This window comes from Chaetodon trifascialis, chromosome 1, assembly GCF_039877785.1.
Source record: "Chaetodon trifascialis isolate fChaTrf1 chromosome 1, fChaTrf1.hap1, whole genome shotgun sequence".
Classification (NCBI taxonomy): domain Eukaryota; kingdom Metazoa; phylum Chordata; class Actinopteri; order Chaetodontiformes; family Chaetodontidae; genus Chaetodon; species Chaetodon trifascialis.
This window is the reverse complement of record NC_092056.1, coordinates 19,622,949-19,643,342: the sequence shown is the minus strand read 5'-3', so window position 1 is coordinate 19,643,342 and position 20,394 is coordinate 19,622,949. Positions and strand designations below refer to the sequence as shown.

The 20,394-nt window shown below is 41.0% G+C and overlaps 1 protein-coding gene across 1 annotated transcript in view; it reads right to left on the bottom strand.

Moving 5' to 3' along the window:
- ush2a (Usher syndrome 2A (autosomal recessive, mild)) overlaps nucleotides 1–20,394 on the bottom strand; it is a 192,936-nt gene that overhangs the window by 82,618 nt on the left and 89,924 nt on the right. The window contains exons 42-48 of the mRNA XM_070986267.1: nucleotides 18,090–18,252; nucleotides 17,852–17,999; nucleotides 14,498–14,655; nucleotides 12,708–12,855; nucleotides 11,120–11,275; nucleotides 7,515–7,662; nucleotides 5,060–5,202 (exon numbers count right to left, since the gene is read on the bottom strand). Of these exons, the coding sequence (XP_070842368.1) occupies nucleotides 5,060–5,202; nucleotides 7,515–7,662; nucleotides 11,120–11,275; nucleotides 12,708–12,855; nucleotides 14,498–14,655; nucleotides 17,852–17,999; nucleotides 18,090–18,252 (1,064 nt within the window). The remainder of the gene's footprint in view (nucleotides 1–5,059; nucleotides 5,203–7,514; nucleotides 7,663–11,119; nucleotides 11,276–12,707; nucleotides 12,856–14,497; nucleotides 14,656–17,851; nucleotides 18,000–18,089; nucleotides 18,253–20,394) is intronic.

Below are 20,394 nucleotides of genomic sequence, written 5' to 3'. Positions count from 1 at the left end.
ATCAGCATCTGTTTGTCTATTTGAAGAAATTCGTCTGTCTATATTTCCTCTTGTCTGTCTGTCTGTCTGTCTGATCAAAATGTTATTTCCAACAAAAAACTTGTGAGAGATGCACAGACAGATTGCAGATAGAAAGTCCTCAATTGTCATGATTTTTACCGCAAAACACAATCCAGTCACCTTGATCCATCCCCTGTCGACCACCCCAAAACAACCCCCGTTGTCACCCCCATTGCTCCCTTGTTCCCTCTCCTCCCTCCGTACCCCTCCCTCTCCCTCTAAGTGTTGAGTGTTATTTAGGCTTTACTGGCGCGTGTAAAATTCTGCAATTTGAAGGGCTGTTAAGTTTTTCAATTGAAATTTTCATTTAAGATGCAGGTGATGCTTTTTCCCTTTTTTTTATTTTACTGACGCTTTACTGCTCTCTGGATAGACGAGAACGAGTGTTGAGGGAATGCGTGGCAACCCCTCTCTCTCTCTGGTTTCCTTTCTCTTTCTCTTTCCCTCTTCCTCTGCTTTCTGCTCAACTCTTCCCTTTCTCCATCCCTCATCCTCACTTTCCCAACTGCTCTTCTTTTTCCTTGTCTCCCAATCACCCCTTACCTCTCAGATCTCTTCATTCCCCACACCTTTCCCTCCTTCCTTCCCCTCTCGCTTCATCCTTCCCTCCACAGCCCCCACCCCTACTCCTCCTCTCTCCAGTAAAACACAGTAGCAGAAGGCAAAAACAGGAGTGTGGGGCCGCCAAGCCTTAAATCACATTTATAAGGATTTGGTTAGCATAGTAATAACACAATCAACTGACAAGGGCTGGGAGAGGGGGAGGGAGGAAGCAGTGTGTGTGTGTGTGTGTGTGTGTGTGTGTGTGTGTGTTTGTGCACGTGTGTATGCATGTGTACTAGTGGGTGTATACATGTTATGCAGCTTATTGTGCCTATTTGTGTGTGTGTATGTGTAGATATGGGCCCGTGTAGATTTAAGTGTGTACATCTGTGTGTATCCATGTGAAGAGAAGAGGAAGGGTATTATTTTTAGCCTTGTGCAGGCTCCTGTGCGTGCATGTGTGTTTGTGGCTTTGTGTGTACGTGGGTGACTGGGTTTTTGAAGGTGAATCGAGGCTCCTAGGAGTCATAATGAGGACAAACGCTGAGCTTTACTGTAATCAAGATGCTTACGACATGGTGTCAAAACGTGACAAGCAATACGGTGAGAATTTACATTGCATTTCATATCTTTACCTTTTCTACAGATTATTTAATGTCATTGCTGCTTTAAGAGACACTCAAGAGGTAGCGACAAAGAGGATGATGCATGACCAAGGTCATGAGCTTGATTTGAATCCATAACATCATGTGTATATGAGATGTACATTAGCCTTAAGTAACTACAACCATCATGATAGCTGAAATGTCAATTCAAAATATCCTTATCCTTACAGATGCTGACTATTTGGAGTGATTTACATACTTCCATGTAACCTTCTCATGTATCCATGTGCCACAGAAAGAGAAGAAAAAGTTATAAAGTAATATATGGCTTTTAAAATATAAAGTGAAAATGTGTTTCCAGAGTATTTTATTTTAAGTGGGAACTGACTAGTAAATAAATTCTAAAAATATTACAAATTAAAGCTTTACTTTTACTGTTTTCCCATTGGTCTCTGACAGTATATATTTTCTTAAAAAGTGTGTAACATGTAAATACATGTACAGGTAATGACTATATAACGGTGTACCTAAAATATTCTAGTTACCTTTTGATATGCAAAATAATGATGGGATTATGGTCACATTACTTCAACCTTTCCTTTGGACAGCTAACTGAACAGAATAGTGGGAAATAAGGCAGAGTATTATTCTATTAATGCAGTCACTCATTCATTAAATAACATGAATTCTTTGTGTTCTGTCATTACTTCTAACCTCATTTGTCGCATTTTTCTCCTTCACACTTCTCTCTCTCACTCGCTCTGCTTTAAGTTCAATTTGGTAAAACAGTGCTTCTTTAATGTCCTCTGTCTCTCTCTCTCTGTCCAATACACACACACACACACACACACACACACACACACACACACACACACACACACACACACACACACTTACCTTCTAAGACTGCTTGGCTAACATCATTTTGTCAAAACGGTGCTTTATTCATACTCCCTATAACACTCTATAACACACATACACACATCTCCTCACACAAACACACACGCACGCACGCACGCGCACACACACACACACACACACACACACACACACACACACACACACACACACATACACACACACATACACACACACACACATACACACACACATACACACACACACACACACACACACACTCATACAGACACATTCTCTCTTAGATCACTTAGCTAGTGTGAACATGGGAGTAGACAGAGGAAAGGGAGCTGTCCAACACGGCTAGAGTTTATGTTCACAGGAGCCGTCTGTCTGTTCTGCAGCGGCAGGAATTCATAGGGACCAAATTACATTAAAAAGATGGATATAAAACTTTAATGGAATGATAAAAAGGAAAGGAGGACGCGTGGGTCTCTCTCTTTCTCTGTTCTGTCATTAGCCCTCTCTTTTTTTCTCTTCTTCTTTAGTCCCTCAATTCCTCATTTTACCTTTTTCTTTCTGCACCTTTTCTCTCCTTTCTTACCGTCTTTTTTCCTCTATTCTCTCTCTCTCTCTCTCCCTCTCTCTTTCTTGCAAATACTTGAGGACTAATCTGTCAAATACATGAGAGGAAACCTTTGTGCTCAAACAGGAAAAGACAGAAAGACAGATAAAAAAGAAAATATCTGAAAAAGGTTGAAGAGAGGAAGAGATAAAAAAGAGAGCCATAAAAAGAGAAAGTATAAAAGTAACGTTGAGAATACACACTCGAATCCTTGCTGTTAATGAGGGTCCATGTCAACATATATACAGTTTTGTAACAAAGTAGAAACCTTGCAAGGTGACAGCTCACAGTGAGAGATCAGGTTAGGGGGATCTCCTCCCAACGGGGTCAAACCCAAAGGACTGCCCAGTAAAAAATGAGCATGTATATTAACTCAAACACATGCTTGTGTCACTTGAACTGCTTGCTGCTTTTGTTATGAGCATGTATGTTCAGGTTCAGTGTGTACGCACTGCACTGAACTAAGACAACAAAAATGACCATTGGCTTCAATATACATGAAATCATATTGACTGACATGTAAAAGTGCTTGCTATGGTTGTCATTTTTTGACGAGGAGATTAGGAGGGGCACGCAGCCTTCCCTGTCACTGCCAAGATGATGAGAGGATGGGTTTATGGTGACAAATTACACATCAGTGTTAGAAACATCCAGTCTGGTCACACTTGGCTCTCTCCCTTCATGGGTTTAAATCCCTTCTTATTAAAAGCTTCCACACCTGTCTCAGTATTGTATATACTGTATGCCCATCCATGCAATATACAAATTAATGAATGAAACACTCCCATCCAAAAAGACAAACAGACAATATATTAATACATATAAAAATATATTATATAAAGACAGAAAGATTGTACACCTCCAGTCACACTGTCACGGTGTCGGTCAGCGAGCATCTGCATGAAACTTAATGACTGTGTGTTATTTCTTGTGAGCACAAGGAGGTGTGTGATTGATAAGGAAGACAAGCAGGTATGTGTGTATGACACTTGTTCTCAGTGTGTGTGTGTGTGTGTGTGTGTGTGTGTGTGTGTGTGTGTGTGTGTGTGTGTGTGTGTGTGTGCGCACACGCGTGTTTAAGGGGGCCTGAGAGCGGTGGAGAGAGGGAAAGCGATGGATGGAGGTTTGAATGATGGGGCACAGTGTTACCAAATGGACACACACACAAAAACAAAGAGAGATTGACAAGTTTTCAATATTACACCAAAACACAAGTGAACACACAAACAAATACACGAATAGTGTCCACCTTATCTACAATTGTTGAGTACCGGTAAAAACCTGTAACAGAAAACTCACTCTCATTGAGAGAGAGTGTGTGTGTCTGTGTGTGCTTGCTTGAGGGAATTCAATTCTGAACAGCAGTGAGAAAAGCACAGGGCCATAATTTAATGCATCCAAAATGTCTGCAATTGTGTGTCTGAATGTGTGCATCGGTGTGTGTAACTGAACTTGCGTTCATGTGAATGTGTCTGTATACATACACCACACATACATGTGTACATACACATTTCTGTGTGTGTACATGTGCAGGTATGCAATGTATGCAAATCTCAGCTGCTTAATGATAATGTATGTGATAATAGCGTGGTACTAATTAATTTATAACTTTGCACTGAGGAGGCTGTTCCAGTGGCTAATATGATTCTATTACAGCAATTAGCCCACAATGACACTGGCTAGGTCACTCACACACAGACACACACCTTACAGTATGCAAATCTCACTCTGTCAGTGTGTTTCACTCTGTCTTGCTTGTGCCCGTGTTTCCACCACTGTCTTTCAATATATTCTGTCTGTGTGTCACTTGTCCTTATTGTTTTGACCATATTGACCAACACCAAGAAATACACTTTTATAAGATAAAGCCTTGGAGACTTTGAGAGAATAAAAGAGAACTGGGCAGAGGCTCTGTTATTCACACCACAGGCCATATGTTTAATGCGTGAGGCCATTGTTTAGATCATCACCTAAAATCAGGGGATCTGTCGGACTCCTTGAGTTTAACTTTGACTCAGCAGCACTGATGGCCAACTGACAGCAGAGGCCAACTATCAGCCAGCTGCTGCCAGCCACCTGCCAGCCAGTCACTTGCAAAACTCCGTTGGACTGCTGACACAAGCACCCAGGCAGCACAATTCAGTATGAAAAAAAGATGCCAACGGCCACTGCCAACAGGTAGCCTATAGAACAGCAGTACTGCTTATCTGATCCAACAAGTTTGTTTATGACCACCAATGGAATCCTTTGTCTTTTTTCATGGTTATTTATCAGTGGTCTTTCTCTTTTGTTGTTTTTGCATTGTCTGTGTGTAAACACATGCATTTGTGAGTAACACGTATTTGTGTGGATGAGTATGTGTACTTACTGTCCTCTGCTGTGAGCAGGGTTGCCCAGGGGCCAACTGTCTGCCCATGCGTGTGTGACACCACCACTCTAAACGCGTACTGGGTGTATGGGGACAGGCCCTTTGCATGATAGGAAAAGGTGTCTGTTGCGTTTTCCATGAGCCTAGGAGGTGGTGGACACAAACAAGAAAACATTTACTGATACACATTTGGATCTGGTCAAAATGTGCTATGCTGTACACATACATACAGTGCATGTGTGTTTGCTACAGTTCAAAGATTAAGTACATTTCTTGCAGGCTTCACAATTGTGTTTTTAAATAACATTTATCGTGAGATATGCACATTTTGCTAATTTCCAATTTTAATTATGCACCAGAAGTATATTTCCAGTGTTAACTTTATGTTTGCTTAAAATAAGGATAACTTGAGATAAAAAAAATGAATGAAACATTTGATATAATGCCTAGTGGAAGCATGGAAAAAGTGCCCTTAGCTAACATTTGATGAGGAACAGCAGCACCTCTTCTGCTGCTGGTGCAGGGAGGCTACAGAAAGACTTGAGGAGATGACCCTTAAGAGTGGTGTGGCTGTGGCCAGTGGCTTGAATCTGTTGCATGGTGTGAGAGAATTAAGAAATCTCTTGAATTCTAGTTTTTAGTTCTAGTTTTAGTGCATTGTTTCCCATGTTCGTCTGTGTAAATCACTAATGATGAGAACAAAAACATTTTACAGACGTATACAGTATGATTGATATGAATCAAAAATAAATGATATTGTATGCATAATGATAGAAATTTACAGAGATTTAAACTGCTCATTTGAAGCTTGATATATAGATGATTTGCATAGCAAGAGATGTTCCTGCAATTCACCATTATGGTTTGTCTGAAAACATTTCCTGTTAAAGCTTGGATTTTGTGTGCTCTCTGTGGAACATTAATGTCTAATGTCACCAGCACAATGACTCTTCATATTACTTAACATTCATATTACTTAACATTTAGCAACATGTCTATTTACTGCCTCAGTCCAGATGTTTTCTATTCCAACTTTTCCCAGCATCTCTTGTTTTGCTCTTTGATGGCCGATCACAGACATTCAGCACCGAACAGCTCCCCAAGTGTCTCACTCACGTTACTCAGAGAACTGGGGTTATAGAAGTAACCCAGAGTTTTCTGCAGGAGCAGTTACTGTGGTCAGCTGACAGTAGTATCCGTGGTTAATACTACTGTCAGCTGACCACAGTAACTGTTACAATGACATTTGTTGGCAAAAAATGTTATCTCTATGACCGTGCTTGACAAAATCTAAGTATAGATCGTATCTGTTCTTTTTGCTGATACATACTCGACCATTTTGTCTTGCCTTAGTCCCTTAATATACATTTCCAGGATAAACTGTTTAGGAATCCTAGTCGGAGGTGAAAGAGGACGAACTAAAGAAAGCAGTTACTTAGTGTTCAGCAGGAAAATGTAACCTGTGCAGAACTTTTATGTACTGAACATTTTGTGTTTGGAATGTGATTATTCTACATTACACTTTTTAATTAATGGACAAGTTAAAATTATCTCAGACATAAGTTTGATAATACTTATCAGAAATAATACTTATTTCAATAAAATAACATGTTGTATCTGTTTATGTATTCTACGGTGTCCTTTCTAAATGCAGCTTATTTTAAGTGTAATCTTGTAAGAGTGTCAAGAGACAAGTTTCATATGGTCACTAAACAGAGACCATCTCAGCAATATGTACAATATTTTCACACCTTTTCATCATATTCCCATGTCATACCTGATCCCATATCATATAATCATACAAAGGAATCTAGGACAAAGTAAAAGAATATTGTCATAAATGAGGGACCGTTGACCATTTAGCATCAGATGGATAGAAGGGATGAATGAATGAATAAATCAGGAAACAATGAGATTTCCATAGCAGAGGAGGAGGAGGGCATGGCTGTCTGATATATAATACATGTAGCTAGTCATTTATTTATTACCACAGAATGAGAGCCTCCTCTTCTTGGATTAAATTGCAATTTGTTGTCAGGAAGCATGTAATGAATACATATCAGATGCACACCCTCTCTCTCTTTTTATTCTATCACATTTTCTCTACCTCTCTCTCTCTCTGCTGAGCTCTTTGATTTTTTTGTCTTTTTGACTGAACCCCCCGTCTCTCCAGCTCATTTCCTCTCTGTTTTTCTGATGGTCTGTCATACTGATGTGACATATTCAGCTGTGCTGTATAATGTACACCTTGATATATACATGTGTATGCATATGGATATGCATATTTTTTAGGTGCATATATACATATATGTGACATGTATCTGAGAGTGTGGTGTGTTTCTGTCATTCTCTTATTGCCGTTTATCATCACACATTTCAGACCGCTTGTGTCTGCTGTGGACGCAAACTTGTCCACCAGTTTATCTACTTTGCCTGTACATTTGCTGTCTCTCACCTTATCACAGGCCTCTGCGGGGATGTCCTCATTTGCAGGCTGTAACGGATTGGGCCTGGTGCGTTGGAGTGGGCAGGGGCAGACCAGGATACATTCAGACTGGCACTAGTTGCATTGGCCAACCTTGGAGGTGACAACCCATCTGGGGCTGTGAAAAGAGAGACGAAGAGGAGTTGGTCATGAAGAATGGAGGAAGGGACAGGTGATGAAGGAAGGACGGAAATGGTGAAAAAGAGGTCGAGGGATGGAATGAGGACAGTCGAGGGGATGAATGTAAAAGATGTGTCAATTTCATATTGACATCATTAATCTCATTGATCATCTGCATCCTAAAAGAATGACACCTGTTCTCCATCTTAAATAGAGTATAAAGAAGACAAGATTATTGAGGAAAGAGGAGACAGGAGTGAAAAGAGAGAGCAAGAGAGCAAAAGAGGGAAAAAAACATAACAGCAAAAGCAAAATATTCTGAGTAAAAGAGGGTGAGAGTGCCACAAGGAGCTGCCAGATTTACTGATACACAACTACGACAACGTCTCTCTTGTTCACTCCCACACACACACGCATGTATACACACACAACGTCATGACCCCGCTCTCTCAATAGTGCCCCTCTTTTCCAGCTGAGCATGATAACATAGTGCTAGTGTTGGGAAAATCAGTAAAAACATCTTGATTCACTCTGATAGCTGTGCTCTTAACAGCAACAGAGGAGATGTGAGGAAAGAAAAGAAAGAGATAAGGACAACAAATAGAGGGAGAAAATGAGAGTGGGTGTAGTGTTGACTATGCGAAATAAGAGGAGGCCCTCCGATGTATAAAGTGACCCTTCAATCAAACACACTGCTCTCTTTCAACTACAACAAGACTGATTGCTGAAGACATCTTGTCCTTAAGATGGCTGTTACAAATACACACACATACATGCTCGCACATGCACACGCGCACACACAAGACCAGTCTAAAAACATATTCGTGTGTGTGTGTGTGTGTGTGTGTCTGTATTTGTGCATTTTGTTAAAGGCACACCTGTAACTACAACTTAGTCACCACCCACATGTCCTTTTTGCTTCTTGCCCTCTTACTCTCTCTTTTTGTGTATTTAAGGAAGTTGTTGGTGCTGTAGAGTGACTGATTCTCTTCTTATCAATCTGTTTCAAAGAAGAAGAAGCTTCATATGCAGTATATTCTATCATCAGTCAGACTCAATGTCACGATGCAACTAGAAGATCTAAAGCACTGGGTAGTTAATTTTTCTGGTCACACTCTATATTAAGGTACACGTACTCACCATAAACCCTGAGTTAACTGCCTATTAGTTGTAGAAAATGGCCATGCAGGAAAAGGCATTAATAAGTGCTTTTTAATGCTTTTAAAAAGCAACTATTTAACAGTGAATATGTGTACCTTATTTTACTTTTAATTTGGTTTAGTTTAGTTTAGCATGTTGGGATGTATGTTTAAAAGATGACGTGATAAATTACTGGATCATTTTCTGATTTTCAAAGCCTGTGCCTTCTTTTTAACCTTTTAATAAAGGAGACCCTATTACAGATCAGCAAAAATGGTCATTCCCTGAGTGTAAGTGTGTGTGTGTGTGTGTGTGTGTGTGTGTGTGTGTGTGTCTCAGAGAGGCAGAAATCAACATGTATAACACACACACACACACACACACACACACACACACACACACACACACACACACACACACACACACACACACACACTCGTGCGTGCATGCACACACACACACAAAACACATACATCACAAAGACACACACTGTTGGTGAGCCTGTGTCTCTTTCATGGTGTGTTAGCAGGTACAATATCAGAGGTGTCACTAATCGTTTTAAACTATGCACTTTTATGTTCACTTCTCTCTCTCTGCTCTCCTCCTCCTCTGCTCTTCTGTCTCTTGCTCCACTATCTCCTCTCTGTTCTTTCATGGAACAAGGACGCATCAAGACAGTTTGCCTTAAAGAAGTCTAAAGAGATGCCAGAGGCACAGAGGTAGAAAGAGAGATGGAAAGAGAGGAAACGTCTGGTATTTAAAATTTATACTTTCTTATGCCTTTGTTTTGAACTTGAACAGTAGAACTTTCCTAAGTCTATCTTTTGTTGTTTTTTGACTGAGACATGGGTGTGGTATGAGTGCATGTGTATGTATTCACTTTTGTTAACATTAGTTTAAGCGGTAAAATGTATCTATAGGTGTGTGTGTGTGTGTGTGTGTGTGTGTGTTTCTGCCTGGTCACCATTATCTCCAGACTCCTCTGATCAGCTTCGCACACCAGTGTGTGAATCAGAAATATGTGTTCAGACCATTAAGTTAAGTCAATGATGTGTGTGTGTGTGTGTGTGTGTGTGTGTGTGTGTGTGTGTGTGTCTCTCTCTCTCTCGCTGTGTGCTTGTCACAGCTTCGCATTGAATAGTATTTTTTTTCTCTTTTGCATAGCAAGCTCTAAAATGAATCTTTCCAGTTCACAAGAGTAGTAATCAAAATCTGAGTAATGAGATAAAAGTGTTGAAATGGCTCTTAGCCTTGTGTGCGAGTTAGAAACTACAATTACAGCCACTTAAATCAGAACATACATGATGCTGTGGTGGGCAAAAGTGCCTTATTATAATGGACGCATAACCAAACTGTGGTATCGTGCTGATTGTTTCTACACTAAATTTCTTTTGCTGTGATTTTACACCCAATTCACAGTTTGAACACATGTAAACCACAATGCTTTAGCACACAGGGTTTTCCCCAGGTTGCTTTGAGACAAAGGTGGCAACGGCTGGAGAACACAGGTGGCATATGCGGCATACAGTTTGTGTGCACATCTTGTGCCATGTGCTCAAGCTCACTTTTTTGCTGAACAACTTGACAGAAAAGGACAAAAGGGCACAGAGCCAGATGAAAAAAGTGAAGACAAAGAGCTTTCCAATATTACCAGCGAACAGATACCAAACCTAAAAAAGAAGCAGACTAAATTCCAATAAAGAGAGGCGTGCCCTATTTTTCCAGTGTTGTATTCATGTTTGATATTGATTTGGAGTCATTGGGTCACATCACATGGAAGCTACTTGAAAAAACTGCTATGATTTCCGATTGTAAAGTGTTCATGTAAAGTGAAGTAATTACACATTAGCAATAAAATAATTTATGCCAATTTATGATTACTTTTATAATTTTCACCAGTATGGGAGAGGAAGCGTGAAGGTATTGAAATAACAGTAATTTATTGGCAGCCCCTTAGTGAGACCGCTGTGGTTAAGAGTGACAGCTTGGAGGTGAGCTAAGCATCCACTTCCTGCAAACGCTGGCTCAAACTGAGTAAGAAGATGCTGCTGGATTCAGAGCGAATGTCTGTCAAATATCAAACTCAAAGCTACCTTTACTGTGCCGACTTTCTCCTTTCTAAAATGATCTGTCAAGCATCAGCGCTCAAAAAGTACTGAGGTTCAATATCCAGTCCTATGCACTTCTGTGACTTAAGATAAGCTAACTTTCATTAAAAACACATTTGTTTGCCTCATGAATAACACCAATTCATCGCTTAGGTGGTGGAAGGAGAACGTTTACTGATCTGTGTGTTTTTCTTGGGGTGTTTGTACCTGCTGGGGGTGTCGTAACATTCAGCGGCAAGCTCTCAACACAACCTTGGGTGTTACAACCTCTGATCCAGAAGCTATAGTTGGTGTAAGGATGCAGGTCGGTCACAGACAACCAGCTGCCTGCTGCTGTGCTTCCATCCAACACAGCTTCTCCATCTAAAAGGCAGAGAGAGTCACACAAAGGGAGACATGTGAGGTCTGAGGCCAACCGTGGTGTATAGATCGAGTGAGGAGGAAGACAGTAATGTCTTACACGGATTGTTTTCATGGCATGTTTATTTATTAGAGTTAGTGTGATGGCAAAAAAGCGATTGATAAGAGATACATAGAGCAGCAGAGGAAGAACAGAGAAGACTGAGTGAGAGTTCAAGAGAGAAGAATACTGACAGAGTGATCAAAAAAGGGAGGTCTCCATATTGAGGCTATGCAAGGATAGTCAAAGAAAAAGGATCAGAAAATTACACCATGCAAGCCTATCCAATATATTTAGAGGGACACACACACACACACACACACACACACACACACACACACACACACACACACACATCAGCTCTGTGTGAACTGATGAAGGCAGTATGTATCAAAGAAACAAGGGGGTTGTGGGTAGCTAGAGCGAAACACCATCTCTCTTTCCTCCACACCTCTTCTATCCTTCTCTCCACTCATTTTAATCTGTCTGTTCCTCTGTGAGGCGCAGATCAAAGTCCCTGACTGTGTGTGTGTGTGTGTGTGTGTGTGTGTGTGTGACAGAGAGAGAGAGAGAGAGAGAGAGAGAGAGAGAGAGAGAGCACTTGGTGAATATGTGTTAAAGTATGAGTGAGTGTGTGTGTGTGTGTGTGTGTGTGTGTGTGTGTGTGTGTGTGTGTGTGTGTGTGTGTGTGTGTGTTTTCTGCTGTTTCCCCATGCTCCTGTTCTCATCTAGTTCAATTTTCTTCTTCACCCTTTTCTTCCCATGTCCAGTTCTCCTCTTCTTTTGTCAGTCTCATCCGTGGTTTTGTTGTTCTTCATATCTCATGATTTTTTACTTAATATCTTTTCTCGTACATCTATGGAAATATGAGCTTCTCATCTCTCCTTTCTCAATATCCTTTTGTTTTCCACTACTTATCTTTGTTCTTCCTTCTATGTCCACTGTTTTGCTCTGTACTGCTACATCATCCCCTCTCTCAAGTCACTGGCAATATTAAAAATCTTGTCTGGTTTGATTACTCCTTCTTTCACTTTCCCGATCCAAGCCGGATTTTCAGTCCAAGTTATTGGTGAGGAGCGTGTTTGCATGTGTGTGTACAAAAATGCAGTAATCCACCTAGTACCAGTTAGCTCTCATCACTCACTCATCTTCCACTGCTTATCCGGAGTCGGGTCGCGGGGGCAACAGCTTCAGCAGGGGACCCCAAACTTCCCTTTCCCAGGCCACACAGTACCAGTTAGCATTTAGCTTTAATTAGAATCGCATGTGTGTGTGTGTGTGTGTGTGTGTGTGTGTGTGTGTGTGTGTGTGTGTGTGTGTGTGTGTGTGTGAGAGAGAGAGAGAGAGAGAGAGAGAGAGAGAGAGAGAGAGAGAGAGCACAGCTGTATGTGTTACCATTGCTTTTGTAGTACAGGGTGTAGTTGAGGTTCCCATTCGGTCTCGGTGGGGCTGACCAGCGAGCTTGGATTGATCGAGAGCTCTGACTGGTCAGTTCCAGCAGTATGGGGCCTTCTGGGGCCATCTCTAATGTACGCATCTCCACCTGATTTAAAAAGAGAAAAAAAAAAAGACACACAAGCACACTCACGTTCAAAAGCACAGAACAGACATGTAGCATGTGCACATACAACATTGTTTTTGAATCTTTTTTCACTGTACACACACAACTGCTATAGATATAACTTTTAAATATTGAAAACATAAAATCTGCTGCCATGTTTTTTAAGATTAAGTCCTTGGCATTTCTACTTCATCTGATGGTGACAGCAGAGAGAGAGACAGGATAGGCAGGAGAGAGAGTGGGAATGACGTGCAGCAAAGGGCCCAGGCTGGATTCAAACCCAGGCCGTTGCAGTAAAGACTTGACCTTGACAAGTGGCATCCACTCTAACAGGTGAGCTACCAGGGTGCCCCTGCGTCCACTTGATAAGGGTCTCAGTCATGATGATATATTTCACTGAGTGGATTATTCATCATTATGTGTTAGTGTTAGCTCCACCATGTTTCTACAGTAGCCCAGAATGGACCAACCAAACGTGGCTCTAGAGAGGGCCTTTTGTGTTTGTCCTGAGTTGCAGCCACCATAGGAGCAGTGAAGCGAAGGGTATTCAGTTTGTTGCAATCTGCAACCTCACTGCTCACTGACACTAAATGCTACACACTGGACCTTTAATTAAGCTGCTAAATAATACTTTTAAGAGTTTTCCTTTATCCATTTTCTCTCTCTTTCTCTCTCTCTCCTGCTGCATTCCTCTCATCGTTTCCCTCAGTCCACTCACTCTTCTGCTTCTCTTTCCACCATCACCCTGCTCTCTTCTTCTGTCTCATTTCCTCCTGTCTCACTCTCCTGTTACCTTCTCCTCCGCTGCCCTTCGAATCTTCACTTTCCACCTCATCTCTCACTTTGCTCTGACCATTTACTCTGTCATCATTTCACTCTTTTATCCCTAAACTCCCTCCTTTCCTGACTCCTTTCTTCTCCTTTTCCCGTCCATCCTGTCATCTCCTCCTCTTCTCCCGTTCATCGTGCTCGTACACCTCCCCTCTCCACCTTCCTCTCCTCCTGTTCTGCTGTGTCAGCTGTTCTCCTGGTGTTTGACTAAACATGGCGTCCGTATTGGAAAAATGCCCCAAAATATGGCCTGTCGTCGGAGACATCATTGAGTGTGGAGTGGCATTTCCTACCAAATGTCACAGTCGCCACGCCAACCCTCGTTATTGAGCTGAGAGAATCGATCACCTTTATGACGCCCAGTGACACTCACTCACTCACAAACACACGCGCACACACAACCCACATACAACCACTTTGGAAATATGGGTTTAAATCAGATCTGCTGTTTGAGCTGTTTTGTTTCACCAACTGTTGGGAGATGATTGATCCAATAAATAATTTATATTGTTGGCTAGATCTATAGAATAATGTTGTATAATACAGAGGTAGAGTTTAATGTCTGTTTTAGTAACAGCAGCTACAGGAAAAAAAAATTCTTGTGCAGTAAGAGGCTGAGAAGAAAGCTCAGAAGTAAGACAAATTTCAAGGGCAAAGAAATTTTAGTATTACCAACACTACAACACCAAAGCAATGACTTTCATGCCTGTCTTCCATCTCACAAAGGATCTTACAGTTTATCGCATAAATTCAAAAATGAATTGGTGTGTTTACTGGTAAGAAATTCACTGACCATGGGTCCTTTGCCACAGCCCTGTGCGGTACAAGCCTGCAGCCTGAGTATGTGCCGACTCCATGGAGAGAGTCCCTCCACCACGAAGAACCTCTGCGAGGAACTGGAGTTTAAAATGAGAACTCCGTCCAACCATAGACCATAGCTGGTGATAATGCCTATCAAAAGAACACATCCGGTTATGACACGTATGAGACACAGAAGAGAAGTAAAAACGACATGAGGGAACATGACAAAGTAAGCTTAATGTGCAAAGACCGGAGCTTTCCTGAGTCACATAACCAATGTGTTATCAAATCATTCCTAAAGCTATCTCTGCCCTTCAGCACCTCTGTCAAAAAAACATAACCCTGACTCTAATGCAAAACTATAAAACTAAACATTTCTTTGGCATAATTTTTAATTTTTTTTCCTAAGATGTCCACTTTTTTTCTGATGCTATTCACACACTGATGGCATTGGTCACTCAAACATTGCAGGACTCTGTCCAGACTATGAGGAATTCCAATCACAGAGTGAGCTTTGCTATGTTGGGATGCAGTCTGGGTCATTGGATTACAATGCAAATGAAAACTGACTTATGGGCTCCAGACCTGCCAGTCAATGTGTCCTAGTGTGATGGAATGATGAAAACAGCACTGAAACGACAAATGTAACCACAGGCGTTACAAGGATAAAGGCCCTCAGAAGGACAGTAGCACTAGAGCGCGTGCGCGCATGCATGCGCACACACGCACGCACGCACGCACGCACGCACGCACGCACGCACGCACGCACGCACACACACACACACACACACACACACACACACACAGACAAACAAGGTGCAAATAGGTGTGCACACACAAATTCCTCTACATACACACAAAGATACACTCACACTAAGGCCGGAACACACATGTGTCCATATACACACACATACACGGGCACAATAATTACCTTACATCCACCTAATAAAAAAATGAAACACTACGGTGCCAAATGTGCTTTTCCTTAATAAAAATGCATACAGGGGGCTCAAAAGATCAGTGCTAAGAAGTAAGAGTCTATTCTGCTTTAATCATGTGTGGGTTTTATTATTGCTCAATACAGATATACACACCTATCAGGGAAATGAAGACACAAAACCCCAACTACATCTGGGAAGCTCTTAATGTGGCCAATCACATGCGTGTGAGAGTGTGTGTGTGTGTGTGTGTGTGTATGAGTGCGGACGTCTCTGTGCTTGTGTGTGTGAATAAGCCCGTATCAGTATAGGTTGTAATAAAGACAGGTTGGGAAATGAAGCAGCGAATGCATAACAGGCTTATTTCCCCTCTTTGTCTGCGTGTTGCCCCGACCTAATCCCCGAGAGGATTATCCCCCACAAATCCCTGTGGAATTGGGGAGAAGGGGAGGAGAGAGAGACACAGAATCTCACTCCTCTGGAACCCATCACCATCATCATCGTCATTGTTGCTGTCCATTTATGAAAAAAAGAATAAATGAAAAAAAAAAAAGAGAAGCTCTGAGCTCTTCTCCCCTTTTAAGCAAAAATTAAAGCTTTTTAAGCATGAGATAATCGGGTAATCATGATTAAGTGTCTCCTTGTTATAAATTTCTGTCATCAGATGAGAAAAGCTTTAAGTAATTTATCCAGGCTAATATGCACACACATCACAGGGTTTATGGTGCGAAATGCACTCATGTGGCATTAAGCGTAAAACACACACGATTCACATTACACACACACACACGCATTATGGAATTACACATACTTTAACGAGCATGGCAGTAACATTTGATAATATGTGGCGGTGCGTTGTATGTTAGAGACTGTGAAATGGGGTGGGAAATCCTCAGATGGTTTTCATCACTCAATTCATTTGCTTTCATAAGATGTGCATTTGTTAATAAAGTCTTTGATAATTCATTGGAGAAAACACAATATTTTCAGCGCACCAAGTGGTAGATAATGTTACTTGAAGCTACTGTATGCGCCTGCACAAGGACATCTGATTGCTTGATGGATGTGCTCTGTAATGATACTTTATACACTGAGTGTTAATATTTCATAATAATGTGTTTCATTGCCTGTTGGAAGCATTTTGGGGCATTTTTCTGCATTATATTACAGACAAAAGAGTGATAACAGGAAATGAGGGAGATGCAGCAGCGGTCCTCAGCAGGACTTGAGCACGTTGTCATGCTCCTTTGAACCCCAAACATATGGGGGTCCCCCGTGTGTCATTACCTTTTGAAGGTGCATATTTTGTGCAAGATTTTAGATATACTTTTTTCTGCTCTCTGGTTTGCACATTTCTATTACATTTCTTGGTGAATGTTTAAAGTGAAGATGAACAATTGGATATTGTGGAGTCTTGAGTACCAAATGTTGATGTAATACAAGTACTCCAGAGAGAAGTATACTGATCGCTGATGCATCACTCCTTGGTCCTTCTCACTGAAAATTTCACTCATGCACTCTAATTCCAAAACAGCACTGAGCAGAAAACACAACTTTGAATCTCTTTGCTCATATAGTCACACGCAAATAACTTCTTCTTTATTTTTTTGATGGTTCCAAGCCAACAGCCAGATTCTAAATTCACATCAAATATACATGAAGTACATCTTGGTCCAGCTCTGAGCAGTGAATTTTAACGGGCTGCAAGTAAATTTGTTGAGGGAGAACAGCGAGAGAGAACGTCAGTCACTGTGGTCTCTGTGATTCCAGCCTGCAGTTCCCTGTTCAGTCAAAAGGGAGCACTTTTCATCCACTTAAAGGAGCTCGGTGAAGCACTGCCCTCTCGCTCCCGCTCTCTCTAAGTCTCTGTCTCAAATTGTACGTTCTCTTCCTCGTCTTTGTCTCTTTCCCCCTTCTCTCTGAGTCCTTTATGCCCTCTCCTTTTGTTTTTTTTTTTCCTGTTTTCCTTTTCTCTAACTGTTTTATCTCTATCTCTTTTATACTCATCTGATTCCCTCTACACAAAGCATGATGTTCTCTTTTTTCATAGTCACATGTACGGGGGATACCTGGGCAATACTACAGGTCATCCAATCTGTGATACACTGTGTTATGACAAATACTGAAACCTTCTATTCAGTTCCACAGTTCAACTAATGTCTCATGCTGTTATCATTATGATCCCTGTCAATGCTTCTCCTCTGCTAAATGTTTTATCTCTCATTGGTTTCCGATCACGAGTTTCCAATTCCAAACAATTATTTAAAGATATTTTCATGTGGATGACTGAAATCTTGTGTGTGTTCGAGGTAAATGCACCAGCTTTTTAGCTTAGTTGATAAATGTTTCTGTATGTTTTTGGCTATGCATCTGTCTGTGTGAGCCAGATTAAGTTTGTGTCCTCTCACCATTCGGAGTTTCAGGAGGTGTCCAGCTGATGTTGAGTGCATGTGGGGACAAAGGGGTGACCAGCGGTGCAGGGACACTCTCTGGGGTGCTCTCCTCGGTCTGAGTGTGGCTGGGGGGGCTTAAGGTGCACCCACCTCCAGTGCAGGCCTTGACATGAACACATACACACCAACATATTAATGTGTGGATGAATGTGACAATGCAAATTAAAAAGATGAGCAAGAGCATACGACTCACAGCGAGTGTGATGGTGTAAGCTGTTCCAGGGGTTAGGTTGCGGAGTGTGTGGTCTTCAAAAAGTTCTGAGCTGTTATAGGCTAACACAGGTTCTGCACCATCATGTGACAGGAAGATGTAGTAGAACTCCAAAGCACCATTGACCTGCGAGGGCCGTGACCACCTGGAGAGGGAGAGAGGAATCAAAATACATTTACTGCACTGAATGTAGTAGTAAGGTAGTAAGTTCAGATTTCACGGAGCAGAAAATTACTTCAATATCCCATTTTTTGGACTTTTTTTATGAGACACCTAAACTGGAATTCAGGGGAAACATTTTACTTTTTATTCCACTATATTTCTCATCGAGACATAGTGTCAAGTTAATTTACAGATTAAAAATAAGGCTGGTGTATTCTATCCTACAGGCAGGTTTTTCCTCTTTGACTGCAGTCTGATAAATCTTAGGCCTCCCTGTTGTTAAAAAAAAAAAAAACTCTCAAAACACATAAAAGAGCCACGCCACGACTTTGGTTGATATATTTGGTGGTTTCACTGTGATGCCCAAGGCGAATGTAGTCAAAACTGTGACGAGAAGAGCTTACAATTGTGGTTTAATTACCAAACCAATATTATAACAGACATTTTAACATTATGTATTTATTGATACAATATGAAAAAATCTGAAAGAACTGCCATCCTTTTTGAACACAGACAGCTATTGTTAAATATAATGTATATTAAGATGTTTCATTGGTTGCACTGACTGTGTTATGCAGAACTTATATTCTCATATTTCTAACAAATGCATGTGAGGACATACTGATGGGACAGTGGTCAGGCATAAACTGTACCACTAAGACTGCTGGATCAAAATAAGATTGTGGGAGAGTATCTGTGGGCTTGCTTGGTAGTGCTTCTGTTCTGACTGCACCAGATTGCTGTTTGTGTATCTGCATGTGTGAGTGTGTGCACACATGTGGGAGCCTTTATTATTTCCATCTGCACATAGATGAAAACACAATGCAGACAGTTAATGTTTCTTACAACACACACACACACGCACATGCACACACATACACACGCACACACACACACACACACACGCTTATACTGTACACACAGCTTCCTTTGTATGATAGAGGCATCTCCTTTTCTATATTTAGAACAGGAAGGTCATCCCCAACAGAGAGAGAGAGGGAGAGGCAGAGGACAAGAGAAAGTATTTATAAATAGAAACATGTCGACTATCCATCACAAAAATATGAAGGAGAGAGGAAACATGGACTTAATGTCAGCTGCACATACTAAACTGCAAAGAACATGTTTTTGTCCGCTTCAATAATGCTAAACTATTGTCATGCTATTGTTTTTTATGTAATCTAATTCTAAGGGATTATAGAGCGGAGTATGATCTGTGTCTGCTGACACTCTTTCAAGTTCAAGTAATGATGAAACAATTAATGTAAAAGTTGTTTTTTTTATATATATATATTCTAATGTTCCCAAGGGGGTAAGGTTGTTTCATTTCACCCTAACTTTGTAAAATACAGTGCTAATCATGATATGCCAGTGATTTACATATGTATGTGAATGATAGACCTGGCTACACTTTTCAAAATCCAAAGTATCTCATAAGGTTTTAAGAATCACACGAGGTAAACATCTCCCAAATAAAGGAGCACTAAAACATGTTTTATAAATAGTTTTGCGATTCTTAGAAATTCCCAAGAGCAACCTAACCCTCCTGGCATGGTAGCAGAGGGAGGCCATTTTAAAACGTGATGGATTCCTTTCTTGGTTCCTCCCATTAAAAGCCAGTTTTTGAATGACTGATGAGAGTGTGTTAGCACACAATTAGCCACTGTGGCTAATCTATCACATTTATTATAAGATTTATATGCTGTCGATTGGCAGCGTGATGTATGTCCACTTTTGAAAAACTAAATCAAAGGGGAGTTGTAATAATCTGTATCATAATTCACTGTGGTAATGGTTTTAGAAAACCACTGGTTTTAAAAGTGTGTTATGAAATTAGTGTGAAACAGAGACAGGTGCTTTCTCAGTGCGTTAAATTGAAAACCATGCTCTTAAGATGCAATGGGTTCAAATCTGCATCAATCAATCCACCAAGTGACAATCTGTCTCCTGCATCCTCCCTCCCTCACATCTTTCCTGCTGTTCTCAACATTGTACACTCAACAAAACAGCATTGGTGCCATCGAATAATTGCTAACAACACACTGAAGTACTGAAGATTGAAAAAAGAAAACAAATTTTACCTCATTCCTCATCATGTCAAGTGTATCATCAGGTCCTGGATGTC